Here is a 20,991-nt window from a genome sequence, read left to right as displayed (position 1 = left end):
TTTATTTTTTTTTTAAAAAACAACCATTTGGCATCCATAGATTCAGGTCCTGTGACTCGTTGGGGTGGTTTTGCCTCATGGCACAATGACTTAATAGGGTGACCTTGACTCACAGATGTTCTGGAACTTTGCTGACACTTGTCTTTATTCACGGCCTCTGAGACTTCCCTCTTTCCCCAGTAGGGAGCTGACCATGGCATTTTCATAGCAACAAGGGTGGAGGTCATCTCGGGACTTTACAGCTGATTGTCTCTTCTGGCCTTGATCTTCAGCCCACATTCATGCTCTCATTCATTCTCTTACTCTCCTCTTGTCCACACCTGGAAAGATCAGGTATTTATACATGGGTTCTTTTCTTAAGCTGCTTGTGCCCTTTTAAATATTGTGAAATTTTCTGTCTCCTCAAGAAAAAACCAAGCAAATGGCAAATTTTGCCAATGGCTGGATGATACAAAATTATACTACCAACTTCTGCTTTGACATGCTCCATAGCTTCTTGGTCTGAAAAACACTTAACACTGAACATTTGTTTGCTACAATCCACCTATAAGACTTTAGCAGGGAGTAACCTCCCTGTTACTCAGGGAGTACACTTACCAGTGTGAAATGTGGACCTTCTGGACAAAGAACTCCTTGATTTCCACAGGTAATTTCAGACAGCAGTATTTCAAGGGTTTCCATAATAAGCACATCCGATCCATAGTTTGGCTGTGGCCTCTTGGTGGTTGATTTCCACACTTTAGTGCCTCCATGTTTGTTTCACGGACTAGTATCTAAACAGCTCATTCTAGGCCAGCTAGCTAGCAGTGAAAGCTAGCTTGAGAACAGAGCCATAACGTATTATGACATAAACCAGCATAAACTGATAGAGTCTGAAAAGCACTGAGCAAAAATGTAGATAGCACTGAATCTAGGTTAAAAATTTTGGTTGAGAGGGCCTAAGAGCACCTCCTCCTCTTTGAGATTAGCTGTATAGACTTGAAAAGTGATGTCTTTTTAGTCTGAAGTCTGCATTAGGCACATATTGACAAAAGTAGGAGTGAAAACCCCGGTTTAGCTATGAAACTGCCAAAGGAAATCAATTTGCTACACTCTTAACTTATTTCATAGAGCAGGGGTCCCCAGTCTTTTAGAGCCTGCGAACACCTTCTGACACAAGGTGACGGGAGCGGCCACAAAACGGCTGTCACAAATTGGCTGCTGCAGGAGGTTGCCACAGCTTAACTTCAGTCACACAGTGAAGATCCTTGTGCTGAGGTGACAGTTACTGCCAAAGCAAAATCTACTCAGCCATTCAAATCTCCAATGGCCAGACAGAAGGCTTGCTGGACAAAAGCCCTTCCCGGCCCCACCCACTTTCTAAAAACACTTGGCAGGCACCAGAAAAGGTGTTGGCAGGAACCACGGTGCCGTGAGAGCCAGTGTGGTATAGTGGTTAAGAGCTGTGGTTTGGAGCGGTGGACTCTAATTTGGAGAACCAAGTTGGTTTCCCCACTCCTTCTCATGAAGCCAGCTGGGTGACCTTGGGCTAGTCACAGCTCTCTTAGAGCTCTCTCAGCCCCTCCTACCTCACAGGGTGTCTGTTGTGGGGAGGGGAAAGGAAGGTGATTGTAAGCCGGTTTGATTCTCCCTTAAGTGGCAGAGAAAGTCGGCATATAAAAACCAACTCTTCTTCTTCTTCTTCACATTCTTCACCCTGTCACAGAGTTTGTGGGGAGGATAAAATGACCTAAGAATGTGTTATAACAAACCTGTGCCTTTGAGAAAGGGTGAGGTAGGAGGAATTGATCAGCACATCATTCCTTTAGATGGAACCTTATTTGCGTTATAGTGAAATTTATCACAATTTTTTTCTATTGAAAAATGTAAGGTGTCATCCAAAAGTGAGTTGCCTGGAATTATTTGCTTGGCATGCTTTTCTGCTTCTTAGGAACTTTTTTATTTCCAGGTGTCCTAAACACCAGGCAGTGACCTGTGTATAGATTATCTCATAAGCACTTAGTAAAGCATTTCTCCAGAGAGAGGTTGTGAGAAAGTTGGCCCTGCAAGGTCCATCATAGCTTCTTCATGTCCTTTGTTGTTGATTCAATGCAGACCAAGGGTGAATCTGTTTATAAGAAGAAAAGGGACTAGAAGGTGGAAGTGTTTAATAATATTAAATTTGTTATAGCATAACAAAACAAAAAAGGGGGAGAGGAAAAACAGCTCTGGTTTAATTAAGCAGATCTTCCTTTAGCTGCATCCGGAAATAATGAAGAGACAAAAAGAATTCTGAACTTTTGCTCGACCGAAACAATAACAATGTGATTTCATGCTTAGCCTCTTGTATAGACTATGGTTTAAAATAACCAGATGTGCTTCAGATATGAGACATCTGTGTCAGTAGATAGTCCTTCAGCCTTGTTAAACCTGAGGGCCCTTGTGGAATGTGAAAATGGCTGTTATGGGGAGAGTACAATGGATTTGGTATGCTTTGAGGTATCAGTGTGAAGATACTTTTGACTGTGAGGAATGATAGTGGGGATGAGTTTTCCTGGCTGAGGATGGGTACATACATTCTCCTCCTCTACCCCCATCTCTTCCTGTTCTTCTCATGCTTGCTTTCCTTTTTTCATACTGAAAGTCCCTTTTTGTCTCCTCTTTCTTTCTCACCTTTCTTTCTGCTAGTGGTAGAGCTGTTGTGGCAGAGGAATTTGAAGTGAGTTTCACATGCTTTCTCAACCTTTCTTATAGAGGGAACTGTGGCATGGTACCTTTTGGGGCCTCATCTTTTCTATAGTACATCTGAAATCTGCTTTAAGTAGGGCTGCCCTTGACGATATCTTGGAAACTTCAGCTGGTGCAGAATATAGCATCAAGACCATATTGTTCTCATTTTGAGATCTCTTCACAGGCTGCCCATTTGTTTCTAGGTTCAAATTAAGTTGCTAGTGCTTACTCAAACTACTAAATACCACTAAAAGCTATTTCATTAGGATTGGTATGCTGCAGCAGATCCTGCTCTAGGTGGAATGTTGAACTAGATAGCCCTAACCCTTCAAGGACTTTTATTTTGTCAGTTGCTGGATGCAGGTCTGTTTCCAGCTGGGGCCACTGACTTTTCAGAAACCACAGATGGAATGATAAACCTGTGCCTTGGGGCTGTTTGACTTCAGACTGCTACCATGAGCTCCCAGGGTTCACTCTTTCATATCAAAAACCCCTCTGCCGATAGGAAACTAGAAATCATGGAGTAAGCTAATTTCTGTACCTGGAAATGTTATCTCTCCCACCCATCCCAAAATGGTACAGTCAATACCTTGGCTCGTCTCTGCTGCTTGTAACAATTTGTTATAGCATAACACAGAACAAAAAAAGGAAAAACAGCTGTAGGTAGAGATGTAGGAATCAGCCATGCTTGTCTGTTTTCAGATGCCATCAGTTCGGAGGAGAATTATGCCCTTCTTTGTCCATTGACTTCAACAGAAGAATGTAACTGTACTTTGCCCCTAGTTTTGTGTTACTGATCTCTTTCCTTGCCCTTTTTAATAGCAACCACTGCTGCTGTTTATGCTCTTTAGAGAGTTGTCTGTTTTCCACTTTGAAATATGTGGTTCTTAGGCTTCTCCATAAAAAGCCATCGTTAGGCCCGGCTCGCCTATATAGTTATATGCCTGTGTGAAATTGGGATTGAGGAGATTGATAGGCTGGTTGCTGGACAGCTTCAGATGCTATTGATGAGCTGAGTATCCAGATGCATTTCAATCTACATTTCAGCAGGATTTTGGGATAGAAAGGTTTCAGTCACCATGATTGTAAGGGGAAGGGGCCAAGGCTCAGTGGGAGAGCATTTGCTTGGCCTGTAGAAGGTTGCAGGTGCAATCCCTCGCATCTCCAGTTGAAAGGATTGGGTAGTAGGTGATATGAAAGGCCTGTGCTTGAGAGAGCCGCTGCCGGTCTGAGTAGACAGTACTGACCTTGATGGACCAAGGGTCTGATTCGGTGTAAGGCAGCTTCATGTATGTGAGAACCAGCATGGTGTAGTGGTTAAGAGTGATGGTTTGGAGCGGTGGACTATGATGTGGAGAACCGGGTTTGATTCCCCGCTCCTCCACATGAGCGGTGGAGGCTAATCTGGTGAACTGGATTTGTTTCCCCACTCCTATACATGAAGCCAGCTGGGTGACGTTGGGCTAGTCACACTCTCTCAGCCCCACCTACCTCACAGGGTGTCTGTTGTGGGGAGGGGAAGGGGTTGCAAGCCGGTTTGATTTTTCCTTAAGTGGTACAGAAAGTCGGCATATAAAAACCAACTCTTCTTCTTCTTGTGTGTGACCTATACTGGGAAAGAGACTGGGAAAGTGACTCTGTAATTCTTCCTCATCTCTCAGTGGCTTTGATAATACCCTTCATGGCACCTTGCAGAATTGGAGACTGGGGGCACTGCTTTGCAGAGGTCTAGTTTGATTCTGAGAAATCAGTTCCAAATGGTAGTACTAGGGGGAGGTCATCCCTCCTCATGGGCATTATTCTATGAAGTTGCTCAAGGATCAGATTTATACCCCATTAATATGTAAAAGGTAAAGTCACCCACAGCTATGGAGTTCAGTATGCTAATGACACTTGTGTACTATTTTTCCTTTTCATCTGTCCCAGGTGAGTCATTCATAAACTTGTGCTTAAATTGGATGTGGATGAAAAAAAATTGTATAATAATCCCCAAACTTTAAGATCACTGGGGGAGGGCTCTGTTCATGTACCAACTTATTCAGAGGCGAGACTGACCTCTGGGAGGAGGGAGGGTTTTTAGAAGCTGCTCCTCATTTTTGGAATGCTTCCCATGGACAATTTTCCAGACCTCCTCTCTGCTAGCATTTTACAGCTAAAGCTTATTTGTTTCAGCTAGCCTTTGGGTATTGAAGTTATGATTTATACTAAATATTCTGTCAATTCTTCATCCTTGGTTGTTTTATTGCTTTATTAGTTCATTATTATTGTTTTAATGTTGGGGTTTTATTTTATCGTGCTTATGTTTTTTAGGAATTTTATTTGAAGTTTTTTTTATGGGGTGGGAATACTATGTATTACTTATATACCACTTTTAATTTGCAAAGTGTTTCATCTTTATGTTCCAGAAGATGAGCTGTGTTAATCTATTTTAAAAATTATTATTAACTGATTTTTTAAAATATTTAGTCAATAAAATTAACAACAGCAAAAACAAAAACAAAAAATATATAGAAAAACATATAGCAGTCTTCATAATTTAAAATACAATGTATATATATGTAAACTTAAGAAAACACACCCTGAATTTCTAATTACAGCTTCACGGTTTAGTCCTCTATAAAATAGCTAGACTGTCATCGCAGAAAGTTGTCCTTTCCCACCCTTGATTATAAGATTTTCCATTTTATTTACAGTTCGTAATCATAGCTCGTCTAGGTTCATTGTATCACCATTTTTCTGATATGTTGTTATTAACTTAATTAATACATATATTTATTTTACTTTAACCAACCATTCCTCTATCTTTGGAGTCGTTTTTTGTTTCCAGTGTCTGGCAAAAGTCATTTTAGCAGCAGTTATCATATGTAACCCCATACATCGTTTATCTTTAGTTAGGTTAGGGGCTAAATTTAACAAAAGTATCTCAGGTTTACATAGGATATCAATCTCCACCACATATGAATGAAGTCTGCTTGTTTTTTATCGCAGTGCCAGCAACTATTGTTCATTGATTTGTAGATTTTACTTATTCTAATTGGAGTTAAATGCCACATGAGCTGTGTTAATCTATAGCAGCCAAATTAACAACATCACCTTAAGGTATACACTGATAACAAACATTTTACAGCAGCTGAAGTTTCCAAATAATATATTTGTTACCCTTTAAGCTGCCATAGGAATCTTTTGTTATGTTTTCTCTCATTGCAGATCTATGAAGGTCATTAGTATGTCCATTTTTAGATGACAAAAGAGTACTCGTCTGGGGCTGTACAATGAGACCGTGGCAGTGGTCTACCTTGGTCATATATTCAATGATTTCAAGTGACCACATTGTTTCTTTAATATATTTGGCTCTGAACTGGACTGTCACCTGCCTTCTGGAACCAGGTATCCCTTTCTTCAGCAGCACGGTTGACATTTGTTCCTTGAATTGCCTTTAGGTCACGGAGAGTGTCATTGCGGGGAGTGCCAGTGTCATCGTGGCTATATCGGGGACAACTGCAACTGCTCAACGGAAACGGATAGTTGCCTCTCCAACGATGGCCAGATGTGTAGCGGACGAGGCAACTGCATCTGTGGGAAATGTCAATGCACAGAACCTGGTGCCTTTGGAGAGACTTGTGAGAAATGCCCTACCTGCCCAGGTGTCTGCAGCAATAAAAGGTATTATCCCAGCTACCTAAACTGAAGGGGAAAGTCCTTTGAATAAGGATTTATGACAGTCTGTCATTCTGTGGTTCTTCAGCTACTTTGCTCTCCACCCAGGTAGGACCATGAAGTTTTAGGATGGGATTTCATAGTTTGACATTTCCTCAGTGCTTTTCAGAGTCTGTTCTTGGCATTTCCAGTTAAGAAAGGTCCCTGGTAGTAAAGCTGGGAGAGATCCCTGCTTGAGAGAACTGGCAGAGACCATATGGGTCACTTGCTTGCTTCCACTTAGCTTGCATTTCTTTTCTCTTTTATTATAACATTATGCTACATCAGGCCTGTACAATTTGTATCTGCAAAGCCAGATGTGCCAATCAGAAGCATTGTGGTCTGCCAGGTGACATGCCATTTTTTGCCCTCCCAGGCAGGGAGGTGTTTGTAGCCTCAATGAACAGCAATACATGACTGATGGGATGTGGTTGTACAGGCATGTAATAATTGTATATTTCATTATATAAAATTTAAAAGAATCAATTACATTACAAATCTTCAGTTTTACTCAATCTTCGCACATTTACCTGGAAATAAGCCTCAGAGAACACTGTGGGACATAATTCTGAGTAAGCATGCATAGGATTGCACCACACAGTCTTAATTCTCTATCCCCATTTGTATTGATTGCCAAAGGTTATGGATAGATGCATTTCTTGCTGAGTGGGAGCATCCTAAACATCTTCTCCCAGTTTGCATCTTCACCAGCATGCTTTCTGTTATTATTCCCTGCTTCCCTTTTTATGTATTCCTCTGAAGAAGCATTCTAAGCAGCAATGTTTCACTTACCATGAAAGATGTGTCTTTTAGAAGAAAAGGCATTTACCAAATTAAATAGGAATTAAATAGGAATTCAAACATTAGGAAAGTATGCCATGAGATATCAGAAGCGGTATGTTTTATTGGTCCTAGGTCTGCTGATCAACTCCTTCTTTGGTTGATCTGTTTGTGGAGCCCTGGTAGCTTCCTGAAGAACATCATGCGCATAGACTGCTCAAACACCATAATCTGCTACTGATTAGACAAATATTGGTTATGAAGCTGAATCCAAACTGGAGAAGGCACTTGATCCTTGAGCAAATATTAACAGTTTGCTTCATGTTAAGTGCATTACTATTTTTTAAATGTGAATGCCAGTTACTGGAACTAAGATGATCTTATGCTTAGCAAAAGCCTTGGCAATTGAATTAATTCCTTTCTACATAATGTGCCAAAGAAAAAGTTCAAATGGAAATACATCCAAACTGCAGGTCAACTTATAAGGCTGAGATATTAACAATGATAATTTTTTCTTGAGCTGGAGACCATGATGCACCTGCTTGAATATAGGAAGTAAATGTGCAGCAGTAGGCCTTGTGTCAAGCCTTAGGTCCTCTCCAGGAACCCCAGAGCTTGTAGTAACAAAAACCGAGCGTATATCAGTCTACTCAATAGAATACCACAGCTTTAAAAAAAAGCAGAAAAAGGATTTATTTAAAAGAAAATTCAAAATACAAATTAAAATACAAGTTACAGTTATGGCACACTGGCAATAAAATAAGAAAATAATCTGTCTAGTCAGAACGCTCACTAGCTGACACTTAGCAGATGATCTTACTTACTGCTCTGAGCTGGTTCTGGTCACAGCCTTGCGGCTGGGCATAAATCTTGGGTAGCAGAGTTGCAGAGTAACAGCGTTCCAAGCAAAATAAGGCGTAAAGGTATCAAGGCGTTGTAGAAAATCAGAATAGAAGAGAAAAGGAAGAATAGATAACCACCATATTGCCTAATTGCAATTATGGATCTCTGTGCTGGGGTCAGATGATCCCTCTGGGTCAATCAGGGCCCTAGCCCAGGAGAACCTTCTAATTGGATCTAACCAGTTCTAACCAGTATTCTGCACACACCGGAGAGTGGTCTCGTCCCCCCTCCCAATTTCTCACAGATGCACTATATTCCCCAATTAAACTAAACGTAAATGTCCTTGAGTAACTATCTCGTTGGCCTAACAAGCCGCAGGTGCCGGCCGTTAAGCCTCTGATAACCGACTTTGGAAAATAACTTCAGCTAACACTTAGCATCTTAAGATGGAAAACTAAACTTTGGTCAAGAAAATAAAATGAACCTTTCTGGCTTGACACCTTGCATCAAGGTGCCTGCCACAGGGGAAAAAAGCATTTGGAGAAGAGGCCTGAGTGTCATGTTCAAATGTCACTGTAACTTTCTGATCTGTTCATCCTTCCTCTATTATCCCTCTTACTTAGGGACTGCATTGAGTGTATGCTGTTCAACTCAGGAAGACTGGCTGATAACCAAACCTGCCAAAAACACTGCAGGGATGAGATCATTACACGAGTGGATGTTCTCAGTAAGTTAACCAGATGGAGTCCTGACTCAAGTAAATGCTGCAAATAACAATAATAATAATTTACTTATGAAAAGAATTGCAAACATTTCATAAAACAGAGGGTGGGGGGGTGTGAGGAAACCTAGGTATTTCCACTTAAGGAATTCAAACCAATTTTTTGAAAGACATCTGCCTGAAGGTCTTGGAGAACTGGAGTCAGTGAAAATATACTATATTAGTCTTGGTGAAGCCGTAGTTTTGACTTTTATGAGACTGATTCATATGCTAAGGTACTTACTGTTTGGAGCACAATGTGGTCTGGATTGTGTAAGCTGATACTTGGGAAAGGAGCTACCGGCATGCTTTGGGCAGTGACTTGGTCTGAGTGATGTTCTGATGCATTTCAGCTGTATGCTTCTAAGTACTTCAGCTCTTAAATTTTGCTTAACTGGGATCTTAGAGAAAAACAACCCTACCCCATCTGTTGCTGCCTAGCCTTGTTTGTGGCTTGTGCCACTTTGGTTTGCTTCCCCCCTCCCAGTTTCACAGAAAATGACTATTATTTGCCAATGCCAAATTCCTCTCTAATCTATGGATGGTTTGTTTCTGTCAGCTCTTTTTGGATTCCTTTTGCAATTTAAATGTGACTTCACTATCAGCTCTTCTTTCTTTCCTTGGAGGACAAATTCCAGCATTTTCATTCATGGCATCCAGAAATGCTAACAGAGGTTTTGTGGCAACATATTTTCACAATGATTCACACTTATAACTGCTGCTTGAAACTCTTCTGGCTTCCTTATGTAAATACAAATTGCAAACAGCTAGTTTATGATAACTATGTACAGATAACCCTGAAATGTGGCGGTTTAGTTTCAAATTGCTTTCCCAAAGCTACATTTGCATGCTTGAACACTACAGAGATAATGTGTAGAAATAACTATGCTGAACTGCATTCTCCACTTCCTGTTCAACAAACAAAAGTATGACTTTGGTTCTTGTAGGTTATCCCGGCTGTGTAACCGTGGTCTTGGTATTTTCTTTCCAGCCGTTTTGCCAGCAGCTGTGGCAGGCATCTTCAGAGGAGTAACACTGAAGGACAGTGTCTCTCAGTGTCAAGTGTGTTGGAAGAGTAATATATAGTCAGAAAGGGGTTGGGGTTGAGCTGAATCATTGTCAACCCCAACCCCTTTCTGACTATATATTACTCTTCCTACACACTTGACACTGAGAGACACTGTCCTTCAGTGTTACTCCTCTGAAGATGCCAGCCACAGCTGCTGGCAAAACGGCAGGAAAGAAAATACCAAGACCACGGTTACACAGCCTGGATAACCTACAAGAACCAATGAACTCTGACCGCAAAAGCCTTCGACAAAAGTATGACTGTTTGGAGAACCAAATTTGGGAACTGATTTCCATGACCACTCAGTGTTAGATATCTGATGGTGGGAAGTACTGGAACTGTTTCCAGTTGTTTTTTTTTAATTGATCATTTAGGGATACAGGAAAGTGGATGGGGGGGTAAAGCATGGGGAACAGGGAAACGATACATTTGATATAGTCCCTCAACCCACATCCGATTTTGCGCCTGATAGTACTTCATGTAAATCTACACTATTCATTACTAAGTTTTTGTTCTAAAATATTGTCTATCTATAAAGCATCAGAGTGAATGTTTAGTCTGTCTTATAGTAAATATCGTGCATTCTTTCTGCTGTGAATGTCCTTGTAGTCCGGTTATGATCTAGACCAGTTCTTACCTGTATTTTCCGTAGATTAATCGCCACTTTTGTTGGTGCTCTTCTAATTGCTCGCCGTGGATTAAGTTTGTCAGTCTTGCAATCGATGCATACTCCATTTTTGTAATCCATTCCGATGTTTTTGGTATTTCCTTGTTTTTCCAGTATCTTGCATATAGAACTCTCGCCGCAGTCACCGCATATTGGAAAACTTCCTTTTGCATAGTCTGTATCTGGGTCGGTACTATTCCTAGGAACATGGATTTTGGGTTTAATTTGAAATCCACCTGAAGGATTTTCAAGATGTCTTTGTATATTCGCTTCCAATATTTCTGAGCCTTTTCACAGGTCCACCATTGGTGGTAAAAGGGTTCCTTCTGTTTCCGAGCACTTCCAGCAATTCGCCTGGTTGGATTTGTACATTGTTTGCAAGTCTGTAGGTGCGAGGGATTCACTGAGGCTAGGAGGCTGAAGTTGGTTCCCAGTTCATTCCCAGTTCCTTATTCACATTTCCTAGTTCCTGAATGATATTGAGGACAATTTAAAAGCTCTGCACCCCAAAAGAAAGGTTGGACCACCGCATATCATACATCCCTGCATTCAGGGGACTGTGCCCTCTGAGGGGTCGCATGCTGGATCCTAGCCCAAAGTCCAGTTCTTGTGCCAGCTGCTCCCAAGTGGGGTGCCCCCAGGACAAATGCACCTACAGAAATTAATTTTATGTATTTACAATTTTCTACATTGTCTCACCGATGCGGCTAAAATTTCGAACAAAACTGTATATAGCTGCATAAAACATTCATCTAACACTGGTGTTTGCTGTAGTGTCTGCAGGGTTATTGTCCCTGATCATAACTGTCCCTTTCCTTGGACAGTGCCTGGTCGGATGGCAGCTTCTACAGAAGCAGTTGCTTTTCTGTTGTTGTCACCAAGATATGCCAAAGCCACCTTGGGTTGGGACATACCCTTGTAGGGCACAGTCCCTTGAATGTGCCAGTGTATGATGTGTGGTGGGCCAAACTTTATTTTGGGGTGCAGAGGGCATGTAGTTCCAGTTCCTTATTCAAATCTTCATTGAAATACAGGCCTCTTGGTGGGAACCCAAATAGAAGCCCGTGGTCCAGAACTAGTGTCTGGACCAGGCACCACTGCATGTATTATTGCAGGACATAGTCTCTAGAGTGTGGGGATGTGTGATGTGGGGTGGTCCAAATATTGTTTTGGGGTGTAGCTGGGCTCCAGTGTCTGTATGTGTATTTGTCCTGGGGGCACCCCACTTGGGAGCAGCTGGCACAAGAACTGGACTTTGAACCAGGACCCAGCATGCACCTCCGCAGAGGGCATAGTCCCCTGAATTTGGGGGTGCATGACGTGCACTCTCTTCAGTTTCTTTGTCAGAATTTGGATTTTGAGCTCATGTACCTGATTTTGATTTGCAAGAAAGATTAGGGATTCTTAGTGTACCATCCACACCTTCTGACAAATGTCTTCTTTCCTGACCTGCTTGGAGCTAGTGTCAAGGTCCCCAAGATTTCTTGTTCTTGGGGACTTCAACATTCATAGGCATGTTAACTTGTGGGACTCAGGAATTTATGGCTTCTGTGACAACCACTGGGCTGGCCAGAACATCTCATGGTCCATAAATGTGGCATTGTTTCATCTTTTGTAATGGACACACGCTGTATGGTTCAGTAGTAGAGGTTTATGTAACTACTTTGTCATAGACCGACCATCTTCTAGTGAGGTGTATACTTTCAGGAACTCAGAACCTCTGCGGGGTGAAAGATCAAATCAAGATAGTCCAGCCTCAGAAACTGAAGAATTCTTGACAACCTTTGTGAAATTTCCAGTTGCTATATCTATAGCTTCTCTTGATGCCCTGGTGGATATCTGGAATTTAGAAATTACTTGGGCAGTTAATGCCATTGTCTCTAGACATTCTCTCCCACCATAGCTCACTTGGCATGAACAGCTTCAGGATAATGAAGGGGCTTCCCTATTTGAGGGTGCTGCCCTAGATCAGAGGTATTCATTTATTTGGTACTGGGAGCCACATTCAAGCCTTGCTGCTTACCCATGGACTAAATTTCCCATAAAGTCAGTTCCAGTTCTAACTTCCATTGGACCTGTATATCTGTAGGGGGCATTCTTTACCCTATTAAAGCCCATATGAATTTTTATAAAACTGGAACTGTAAATAGAGAAGAAGTACCTACAGTGAAAGAAACACTGGTTGGCAACCAGTATAAAAAAGCAGACCATGGTGTTTTACACCTATATTGTAATTTTCCTTCAAAACTGACATTTGTGATTGTAAGTATGGTTGCCCCTTTTCTAAATCATCTGATGAACCCCTTCATTCTCATGACAGCAACATGTCCTTATGTGATCTACTGGGGGTGGGGGGGAAACTACATCCTTCTCTAGCCTTCCAGTTCTTTCCTCCTCTTTCTCCCTCTCCGACCAATGCTTCCACCCATTTCCGGAGATAAAACCATTCAGCACATTTTTGGCATGCAAGCACTCTGGATGGATTACGGCTTTGATAATATCTCCACTCTGTCAGCACTTTGCATCCATACTCCTTAAAATGTGCCTGTGCCTGTGAAGTCTCCAAAAACAAAGTTAAGAGAGAATGAAAAATGAATGCAGCAATGGTACAGTGGTTTGTATAATCTGTTGACATTCTAACCACCACCTCTTCAAAGTTTTATTTCTTTACTCTTATGATTCTTTTGTTGTTTTTAACAGAATCTTTAGTTCTCTTAAATTATCTTTTGTTCTCTTACATTATTTTTGAATGTATTTTATTTGGTTCAGAAATGGTGGGAGAGGTTTATTCCCTGATAGCCATTTGCCAGGAAATTTGCACTCATAATCAGATCATAGAAGTTTCCCCTGACATTGACTGATTTGCATTTTTATTGCACTTTTCAACAAGAAAAATGGTTCTCAGGATGCCGTTTCTCCTAATCATAGCAAATTAAAATGGATACAAATAACAAGTGAAATATGATTTTAGTTAGGTTTCAGTCTGTGCGCCATGGAAGGGTGCCTGACTTCTGTTTGTCTCCGTCTGGATTCAGTGATGGCGATTGATAGCTGGGAAAAGGTGAACTCTCCGTTGAGGCTTATTTCAGGCAGTGTCTTGAAGATAACATAGAATCATAGAGTTGGAAGGGACCACCAGGGTCATCTAGTCCAACCACCTGCACAATGCAGGAATTTCACAACTACCTCCCCCGCACACACACACCCATGCCCAGAAGATGGCCAAGATGCCCTCCCTCTTATGAACCGCCTAAGGTCATAGAATCAGCATTGCTCACAGATGGCCATCTAGCCTCTGCTTAAAAACCTCCAGGGAAGGAGCAGGGCTAACTGAATACTTGATTGATGCAAGGATTCAAACAACTTTATCCTAACTAAGGTAGTTAGTGCTACCCAGATCAGTGCTAGTTCTTACCTTTGAAACCCTAAATGGTCTGGGAGCTGGGTATCTGAAGGTTCTGCCTGTTCTCACTAAACCTGCTCAGCTTTGAAGGTCCAGAAGTGAGATGAATGGCTGTCAGGACGTTCACTGTTGTGCCATGCCTTGCTCCCTCTTGTTTGACTGGAATCTGCTGTGGTGAGCTTGAAGCACCTCATGAAGTCATCTCTGTTTTTCATGCCTTTGGTGGTATGAGGGGGGTGCCAGGTGTTGCTCCTTTGTTGGCTTTCATGGGCTGTTTCAGGAACTTAGTCATTTTTACTCTTGATGCTATATTTTGTACATTACTGTGAGCCACCGCAACAAGCCACAGATACACATACACCAAATAAATAAATAAATTGTAATCCATGATGTGTGTGTAAAGTGCCGTCAAGTCACAGCCGACTTATGGCGATCCCTCTTTGGGGTTTTCAAGGCAAGAGACTAACAGAGGTGGTTTGCCAGTGCCTTCCTCTGCAAAGCAACCCTGGACTTCCTTGGTGGTCTCCCATCCAGATACCAACCAGGGGAGACCCTGCTTAGCTTCTGAGATCTGACGAGATCAGGCTAGCCTGGGCCGTCCAGGAATCCATGACATACTCTTCCCAAAAGGGAGAGGAACAAACTCTTAGGCAGTCCGAGGAAACATAATAGTAGAGAGAGAGAGCAATGTATAAAGATATGCTGTGTCTTATCTGAACTCTAGAAACCAGGAAAATGTATATTTCTATAATGCATGTCATTTTTATCACTGCTGAATGTGTAAATCATTATCCCACACCATGTGCTCCAAATGAATTACAAAATTAGACTTATTTCTAGGCAATTATTTAGCCCACCCAGACTGGTAAAAGGAAATGAAACTTCCTTTTCCAAAGAAATCATTCCAAGTTTTAGATTTGTTTGGCCGTCTTTCAGGGACTCTGATTAATTCTTCATTCAGTCAACTAAAGTTGCACCACTGTTTCCTTTGCAGGGGGTGTTTATCCATGGGTATCTACAGGATAGACATGAGGCTGAGGCAATGTGGTTGGACACCTCTTCCATCCAATTTCTTAATGGTTTCTACATCTCCATACACTTGGGTATTTCCATAATGTGCTTCATGTGCTACAAATGGAAAACCTCCCATATTGAAAGGACTACAAAGTCCCAAGAATGTAGAAACCCAAAGTGCTGGGTCAAAGTAATGGATATTTTAAACATGTTGAGTTGTACAAATCAACAAATAGCCAGCCAAAACAAATACTGCAGGAAGCTGTGGCATGAAATAATCTGGTTTATGCTGTTACCATGTTTTTTTCCCCCTCCTGACAAAGGACCCTAATAGGATTTGTTAACTGTATTCCAGAAACTGATGACCCACACTCGGTCTTGTGTGCTTATCCCATGAAGGACTGTGTGATGAAGTTCACTTACTCAGAACTGCCCAGTGGGAAGACCAATATTACCATCCTCAAAGAACCAGGTTTGTTATGTTTGTGCTTGTGTCTTCATGTTGAGGTAAGATGCCTTTATTAGCAAGGCTGTAGGTCAGACCTGGACTTGACTAAAGAGCTAGAAAAACAAACTTTCTCAGAGCATTTGCTGTTGTATTTTAGATACTGTGAAATCTTATTTGCATATTGCAGTTTTGAAATGGTATTAGTTGAAACGTATTTAATAATTTTTATTTTATTTTCATAATAAGGATGCAGAAATAGGAAAAAAAGGGGAGAAACAAAGAAAATAAGACACAATATAACAGTGCTCAAGTTGGAACGTATTTATTATATTTTTGTTATTTATAGTCTGTTTTTCTGACTGACACTTAAAGTGATTACACAATGTCAATCAATACAATCAATAGGATCTAAAAAGCAGTGCGATAGGATTAGAAATTGCAGAAATTTGAAGCAGAGTTGGACTCTGAACAAAGCATAAGTATTAAACATGACAGGTTAAACGATGCAGACCATGGTATTGCATCGGGAGAAACACTGTATTTTGTTGGACCAGTCTGTTATGATGTAGCCCTATTTCCTTTATAAACATGTCCTCCTGCTGAGATAAGTGAAGTTGTCAGGCTGGGACATAAGTGGAGAGGCAGTTTTGCAGATATGAGGGTCGAAGGCCATGAAGAGTTTTGTATGTGATAGCCAATACCTGGACTTGAGCTTGATAACTGAGGAGCAGCCACTGGTGTGACTTCAGAATGGGTGTAATATGCATGCTCAGCCTAACTCCTGATAAGAACTGAGCTGCAGTATTCAAACAACTGGGGAGTCCAAACTGATTTTGTCAGACCTACATCGAGCGCTTTACAGTAGACCAGTCCTGATGTTGCGGGCTTTCCCCCAAATATATACATCTTCATTGTTTTCAGTAAGATGTTGTTGAATGGGGAAATGAAGGACACACGAGCCTGAGATCATTAGACTCTGAGATAATTTTCACCGCGGGAGAAGAAAAAATATATGGGTCACCTCAGGGGAACAGACTCTAGACCCATGGAATTGGCCCATAGGAATTAAAAGACTCTTTGGATTTGTTTGACGTTGTCTCACTAACTCACATTGGCCCCCTCTGTCTTTGTGTGTGTGTCTGTGTTTATAAGTTTTAGTTATATGTTTTATTTTTAACTGTTTTAAATATTTTATATTTATATTTCTGATGGTTCCTCCCAATACCCCAATGGGTTACTCTCACTCCCCACTCAGACAAACAGCCCTTAAGCAAGTGAGAGAGACGCTGCATGCTCAGAGGCCGGGACAGACGTCCTTTATTTCAGTGAGGAAAATCCATTCATCCCAGCCGAAATCCTTTGTGCTACATAACCACCTGTTAAGCGAGTGTTTGGTGCTTTTCTTTGGGTAGTGTGTCACCACCTTCTGATTTCTGACTCCCACCCCTAGTTTACTGCCAGGAGGTACATGGAATTAGGGGTACGTTCTCATAGTGTGAACTGCAGCAAGACTGCGGGTGGTAATCAAGACAATGTGTTCTGTTAACTAATACAACTTTACTACAGCAAGGCACAACTCTAGAATAAATACAATTTCAGGACTAGGATACAGACCAAGAAAAGAAAAAGAACACATAAACATCTACTTAACTTACAAATCCTGGGCATCTGATCTCCCATTCCCTGCTGATTGCAAGCATAAAGAGGATGCTGTGCCCCCCACACACACTTACAGAAGGGACAGCTCCTTTTCAGGTTCCCCCACCCACATGTGTCAAAAAGGCCTTAGCGGATCTTGGCATCCGGTTTCAGAGCAAAAAGCCTGCCAGAACCAACTTAGCCAACAGGGACCCATTAACATATCAAAGAGACACCAGGTTTTCACTCCCAGCTATAAAACCAAACCTACCTGGCCAGATAAGGGGTTTCCCAGCCTCGGTGCTGCTTCAAGTGTCGTGGCCCTTCTGCTCCACCTGCCGTCGGCGCCTCACCCATTACAATATTTATCTATATTTTAATGCTATTTAATAATATGATTGTTAGCCACTTCCAGGACCTTAAGCTGGGTAGACAGGCTGCATACAACTGTTTTAAATTAACAAATAAATAAATGGAGGGTGGAGAGGTAAAGGTTGAAGGCAGAGCAAGGGACAGCTGCAGAGAACATCAGAAGGATCTCATGAAATGGGGGTGAGGTCAGGAGTTTGCCTTAGGTGCAAGAACTGCTGCCAGAAGAGAAAGTCTTGCGATCCTTTCATTATTCCATATGCTGATCAGACGTAAACATATCTGAAAAGAGTGAAAAGAATGTGGGTAATTCAAAACAAATATCAAGTCAAAGCTACTCAACTGATCTCAACAGTCCTAACCTTTGGACATGGTCCAACCCTGAATATTTGTCACTGAAAGCTCATGTCTAAGTCTTGTGTTAAACAGCTGTGTAGTATTTCAAGCCAGATACCAGAAAAGATCAGAAACCTCTGTTTCTGCTCCTGGAAGAATCCATACTCTAGGCTGTTTCAAGCATACCTCACCAGTGGTTACTTGCCAGCAGAAACCACAGCACGAGAAACAGGTGCTCATGACGCAAAATAAGCTTCACAACACAAGGTTTTTTTCTTGTCATTTTTTCATTGCAATCCAAGAAATGCTCTTCTCCATTTTGCCTCTGGAGGCTGGTTCAGGATGGCTGTGAAGTGCGAGCACATGGAACATCAGTGTTCTCATGAAATGCAGCACTTCCTCTGAAATAAAACAAAACATTGCAATAGTGGCTAATAATCTGCAGACACCTTTTGTGACTCAAAGTGGTTTGGAGGAAGCTTCCAGAGAAGTTGTGTGTAGTGGCTTTGATCCAACTGAGGGCTGTTGTGCAAGGGAAAAATAGTGAATATACCCAAGTCTAATTAGAGGCTTCTTGTGTGCACATATTCCAGGAGAGATGGGAAATTCTATCCATAAACAAAAGCCACATGGTTCCCCAGCTCAAGGTGAAATCCTGAAACTCAGCTGTTAGGCAGGGAGGCAGAATGAGGGGAAAGGATGAATGCAGTCCTTTCTTATCCTGCTAAACAATAGAATTTCACCTTTTGTTTTTAAATATATCTGTATACACACAGCCACCATGGTGTAGTGGTTAAGGTGTTGGACTAGGATCTGGGAAAACCAGGTTCAAACCCCCACCCTGCGATCGAAACTTGCTGGATGACGTTGGTCCAGTCACACGCTCTCAGCCGTGACCCTGGCAGGTATTTGGATGGGAGACCTCCAAGAAATACCAGGGGCTTGACACGGAGGCAGGTAATGGCAAACCACCTCTGAACATCTCCCTGAACCCCCTACGGGGTCTCCATAAATCAGCTGTGACTTGACTGGGGGAGGAACACCGACAGCCCCAGCTGTGGGATCAGCTTGGGGACTTGTATCTGTAATACCTCTATGTATATTTATGTTTTACAATTTTATCCCATGTTTCCTCTAAGGAGCTTAGGGTTGTTGACATGGTTCCCGGCCCTTCTGTTTTCTAATCACAACCCTGTGACAAGGAGAAGTTGAGAGTAACTGGCCCCAGATTAGCCATTGAGCTCCAGGCCTCTGGGGTTTGAATCCAGGTCTCCAACACTCTAATCCCTGTATCTCACTGCCTCTTACATACATGATCTCCATCCGGCAAGGGATGGAAACAGTTCTAGTTAGACTGAAATTAGAAATTCTGTTTGTGCATTGATTTTGCATACCTGATTATCCATTAGCTATTAACTCCTGAATCTTAATGATAGATTTCCCCCAGTTGGACACTTACACCTGGCTGACACATCTGAAACAGCTCAATTCTTATGTTTTCAAATTACACTGAACTTGGAGTCATGCAAAGCTCACTAATTTGCACAGGTTAATTTGCATAGGTTTCTCTCCCTCTGATTTGTGATGTTTCAAAGGTACTGGTAGTCCATCACAATAAGGACATTTTTAAATAGTCTCCTCTTTCTTTTCTTTACCAGAGTGTGGTACTACTCCTGATGCCATGAGGATCTTACTGGCGGTAGTGGGCAGCATTGTACTTCTAGGTATTATTCTCCTGGCAATTTGGAAGCTGCTTGTAACTATTCATGACCGGCGGGAATTTGCCAGATTTCAAAGTGAACGGTCCCGGGCAAGATATGAAATGGTGAGCACTGATTCATGGTGGAAGAAAGGGGATAAATGTGTGAGGTGGGGGAGAAAAGGATAAGTGTGTTGAGGATTTGGGCAGACAGAATATTTATGGGACATAAAGATAAGACAGGGCATTTCATATAGTGATAGGTTTAGGGAAGGACTCATGTATTCAGCCCCATCTAGTAGTACCCTCCATCATTACTTCTGCCATAGACTAATAAGGATTTCCTTTACATTGAATGCCTGGTATGTTGAAGGCCTTTTCAATTGGCTTTTGTGTACTTTACTGCAGTCTTCTTTTCCTCTCCTTAAATACTACTTACTCCTTAGCCTGTCACTACTGTTATTTTTTTACCAGCCACTTGTACCTCACTTGTAAGTCTAAGGATAGAATCTTCCTAGAATTACAATAGTATTGTTCTCTGTCATATCTTTTAATGAGAACCTTCCATCATTATCTGTAAGAAATATTAATCTTTATGATGGGCACCTTGAGTCTCCCCCTCCCATCATGTTCTGGACTACTAGTTTTACTTTCAGAGTAAGAATGTCCACCCCGCTAATTCAGGATCCAGTCCAATTTAATGTCTTAAGCATACACCTTTTTCATGTGCATACTCCCATATTGACAACGTCCTAGCCAAAATGCAGAAGAGCTGCAGTATATGAACAGTTTCTATTTAATGTAACCATCATAAAACATCTAGAGTTTTATTGTTTGATGGGACATGACACAGTAGACTAGAAGGAGACTTTGGGTGTTTGGGAAGGCTGCCATCCTGTCATGTTGGATTAATATGTTCCCTTTCAAATCCTGTTGACAGTAGCATTGAGTAGCAATTATCTTCTCCTGGCTTTTGCATGTATTATTAGACTTCACAACAATGATACTTTGCTTATATTATGTACCTCTCTCTCTTTTTAAGGCTTCCAACCCTCTTTATCGCAAGCCTATTTCTACACATAGCTTAGATGTCACATTCAACAAGCTCAACAGGACCTATAATGGTACAGTTGACTGAAATCATGCTCAAGGATACACTCAAGCGAGGAAAATGCTTGACAATTGCTTGGCTTCCTCATTGTTTCCCCAAATGAAGAATCCTCTGCAGTGGGAGAATATCTTTAAATGCAAGTTGAGCATCAGAAGAAGGCTTCTATTTGCACATTAGGACGAACAGCCCTTGGGGGCCGTGCTGCTCAGATCTCTAACCCAAAGCCCCACTGATGGGTTTAGAATCTTGTTGAGGCAGGACTCCTTTGATGCTTTGGAAATGCCAGCTGATTGAATGTCGTGCCATACAGCGAGGAAAAGGTGTAGAGAGAGTGTGTTGCTGCCCATTTTTAGAAGAAAACTAGCATTGAAGAAGGTGGTGGAAACATTTTAAGAAGATCCAGATGTTTTGCAAACTTTAGAATTTTTTAAAAAGAAAAAATAAAGCAA

General features: G+C 41.6%; 1 protein-coding gene across 1 annotated transcript in view; it reads left to right on the top strand.

Annotated features, from left to right (window-relative positions):
• The window catches only part of ITGB5 (integrin subunit beta 5), a 94,458-nt gene extending 73,746 nt beyond the window's left edge, over nucleotides 1-20,712 (top strand). The window contains exons 11-15 of the mRNA XM_056861365.1: nucleotides 6,150-6,372; nucleotides 8,652-8,755; nucleotides 15,297-15,413; nucleotides 19,391-19,557; nucleotides 20,474-20,712. Of these exons, the coding sequence (XP_056717343.1) occupies nucleotides 6,150-6,372; nucleotides 8,652-8,755; nucleotides 15,297-15,413; nucleotides 19,391-19,557; nucleotides 20,474-20,569 (707 nt within the window). The 3' untranslated portion in view covers nucleotides 20,570-20,712. The remainder of the gene's footprint in view (nucleotides 1-6,149; nucleotides 6,373-8,651; nucleotides 8,756-15,296; nucleotides 15,414-19,390; nucleotides 19,558-20,473) is intronic.
• Nucleotides 20,713-20,991: the final 279 nt, after the last annotated feature.

Source organism: Euleptes europaea, chromosome 15 (genome assembly GCF_029931775.1).
Source record: "Euleptes europaea isolate rEulEur1 chromosome 15, rEulEur1.hap1, whole genome shotgun sequence".
In the NCBI taxonomy this organism is placed as follows: domain Eukaryota; kingdom Metazoa; phylum Chordata; class Lepidosauria; order Squamata; family Sphaerodactylidae; genus Euleptes; species Euleptes europaea.
The sequence above is the reverse complement of the archived record's forward strand: the minus strand, read 5'-3'. Positions and strand labels throughout refer to the sequence as shown.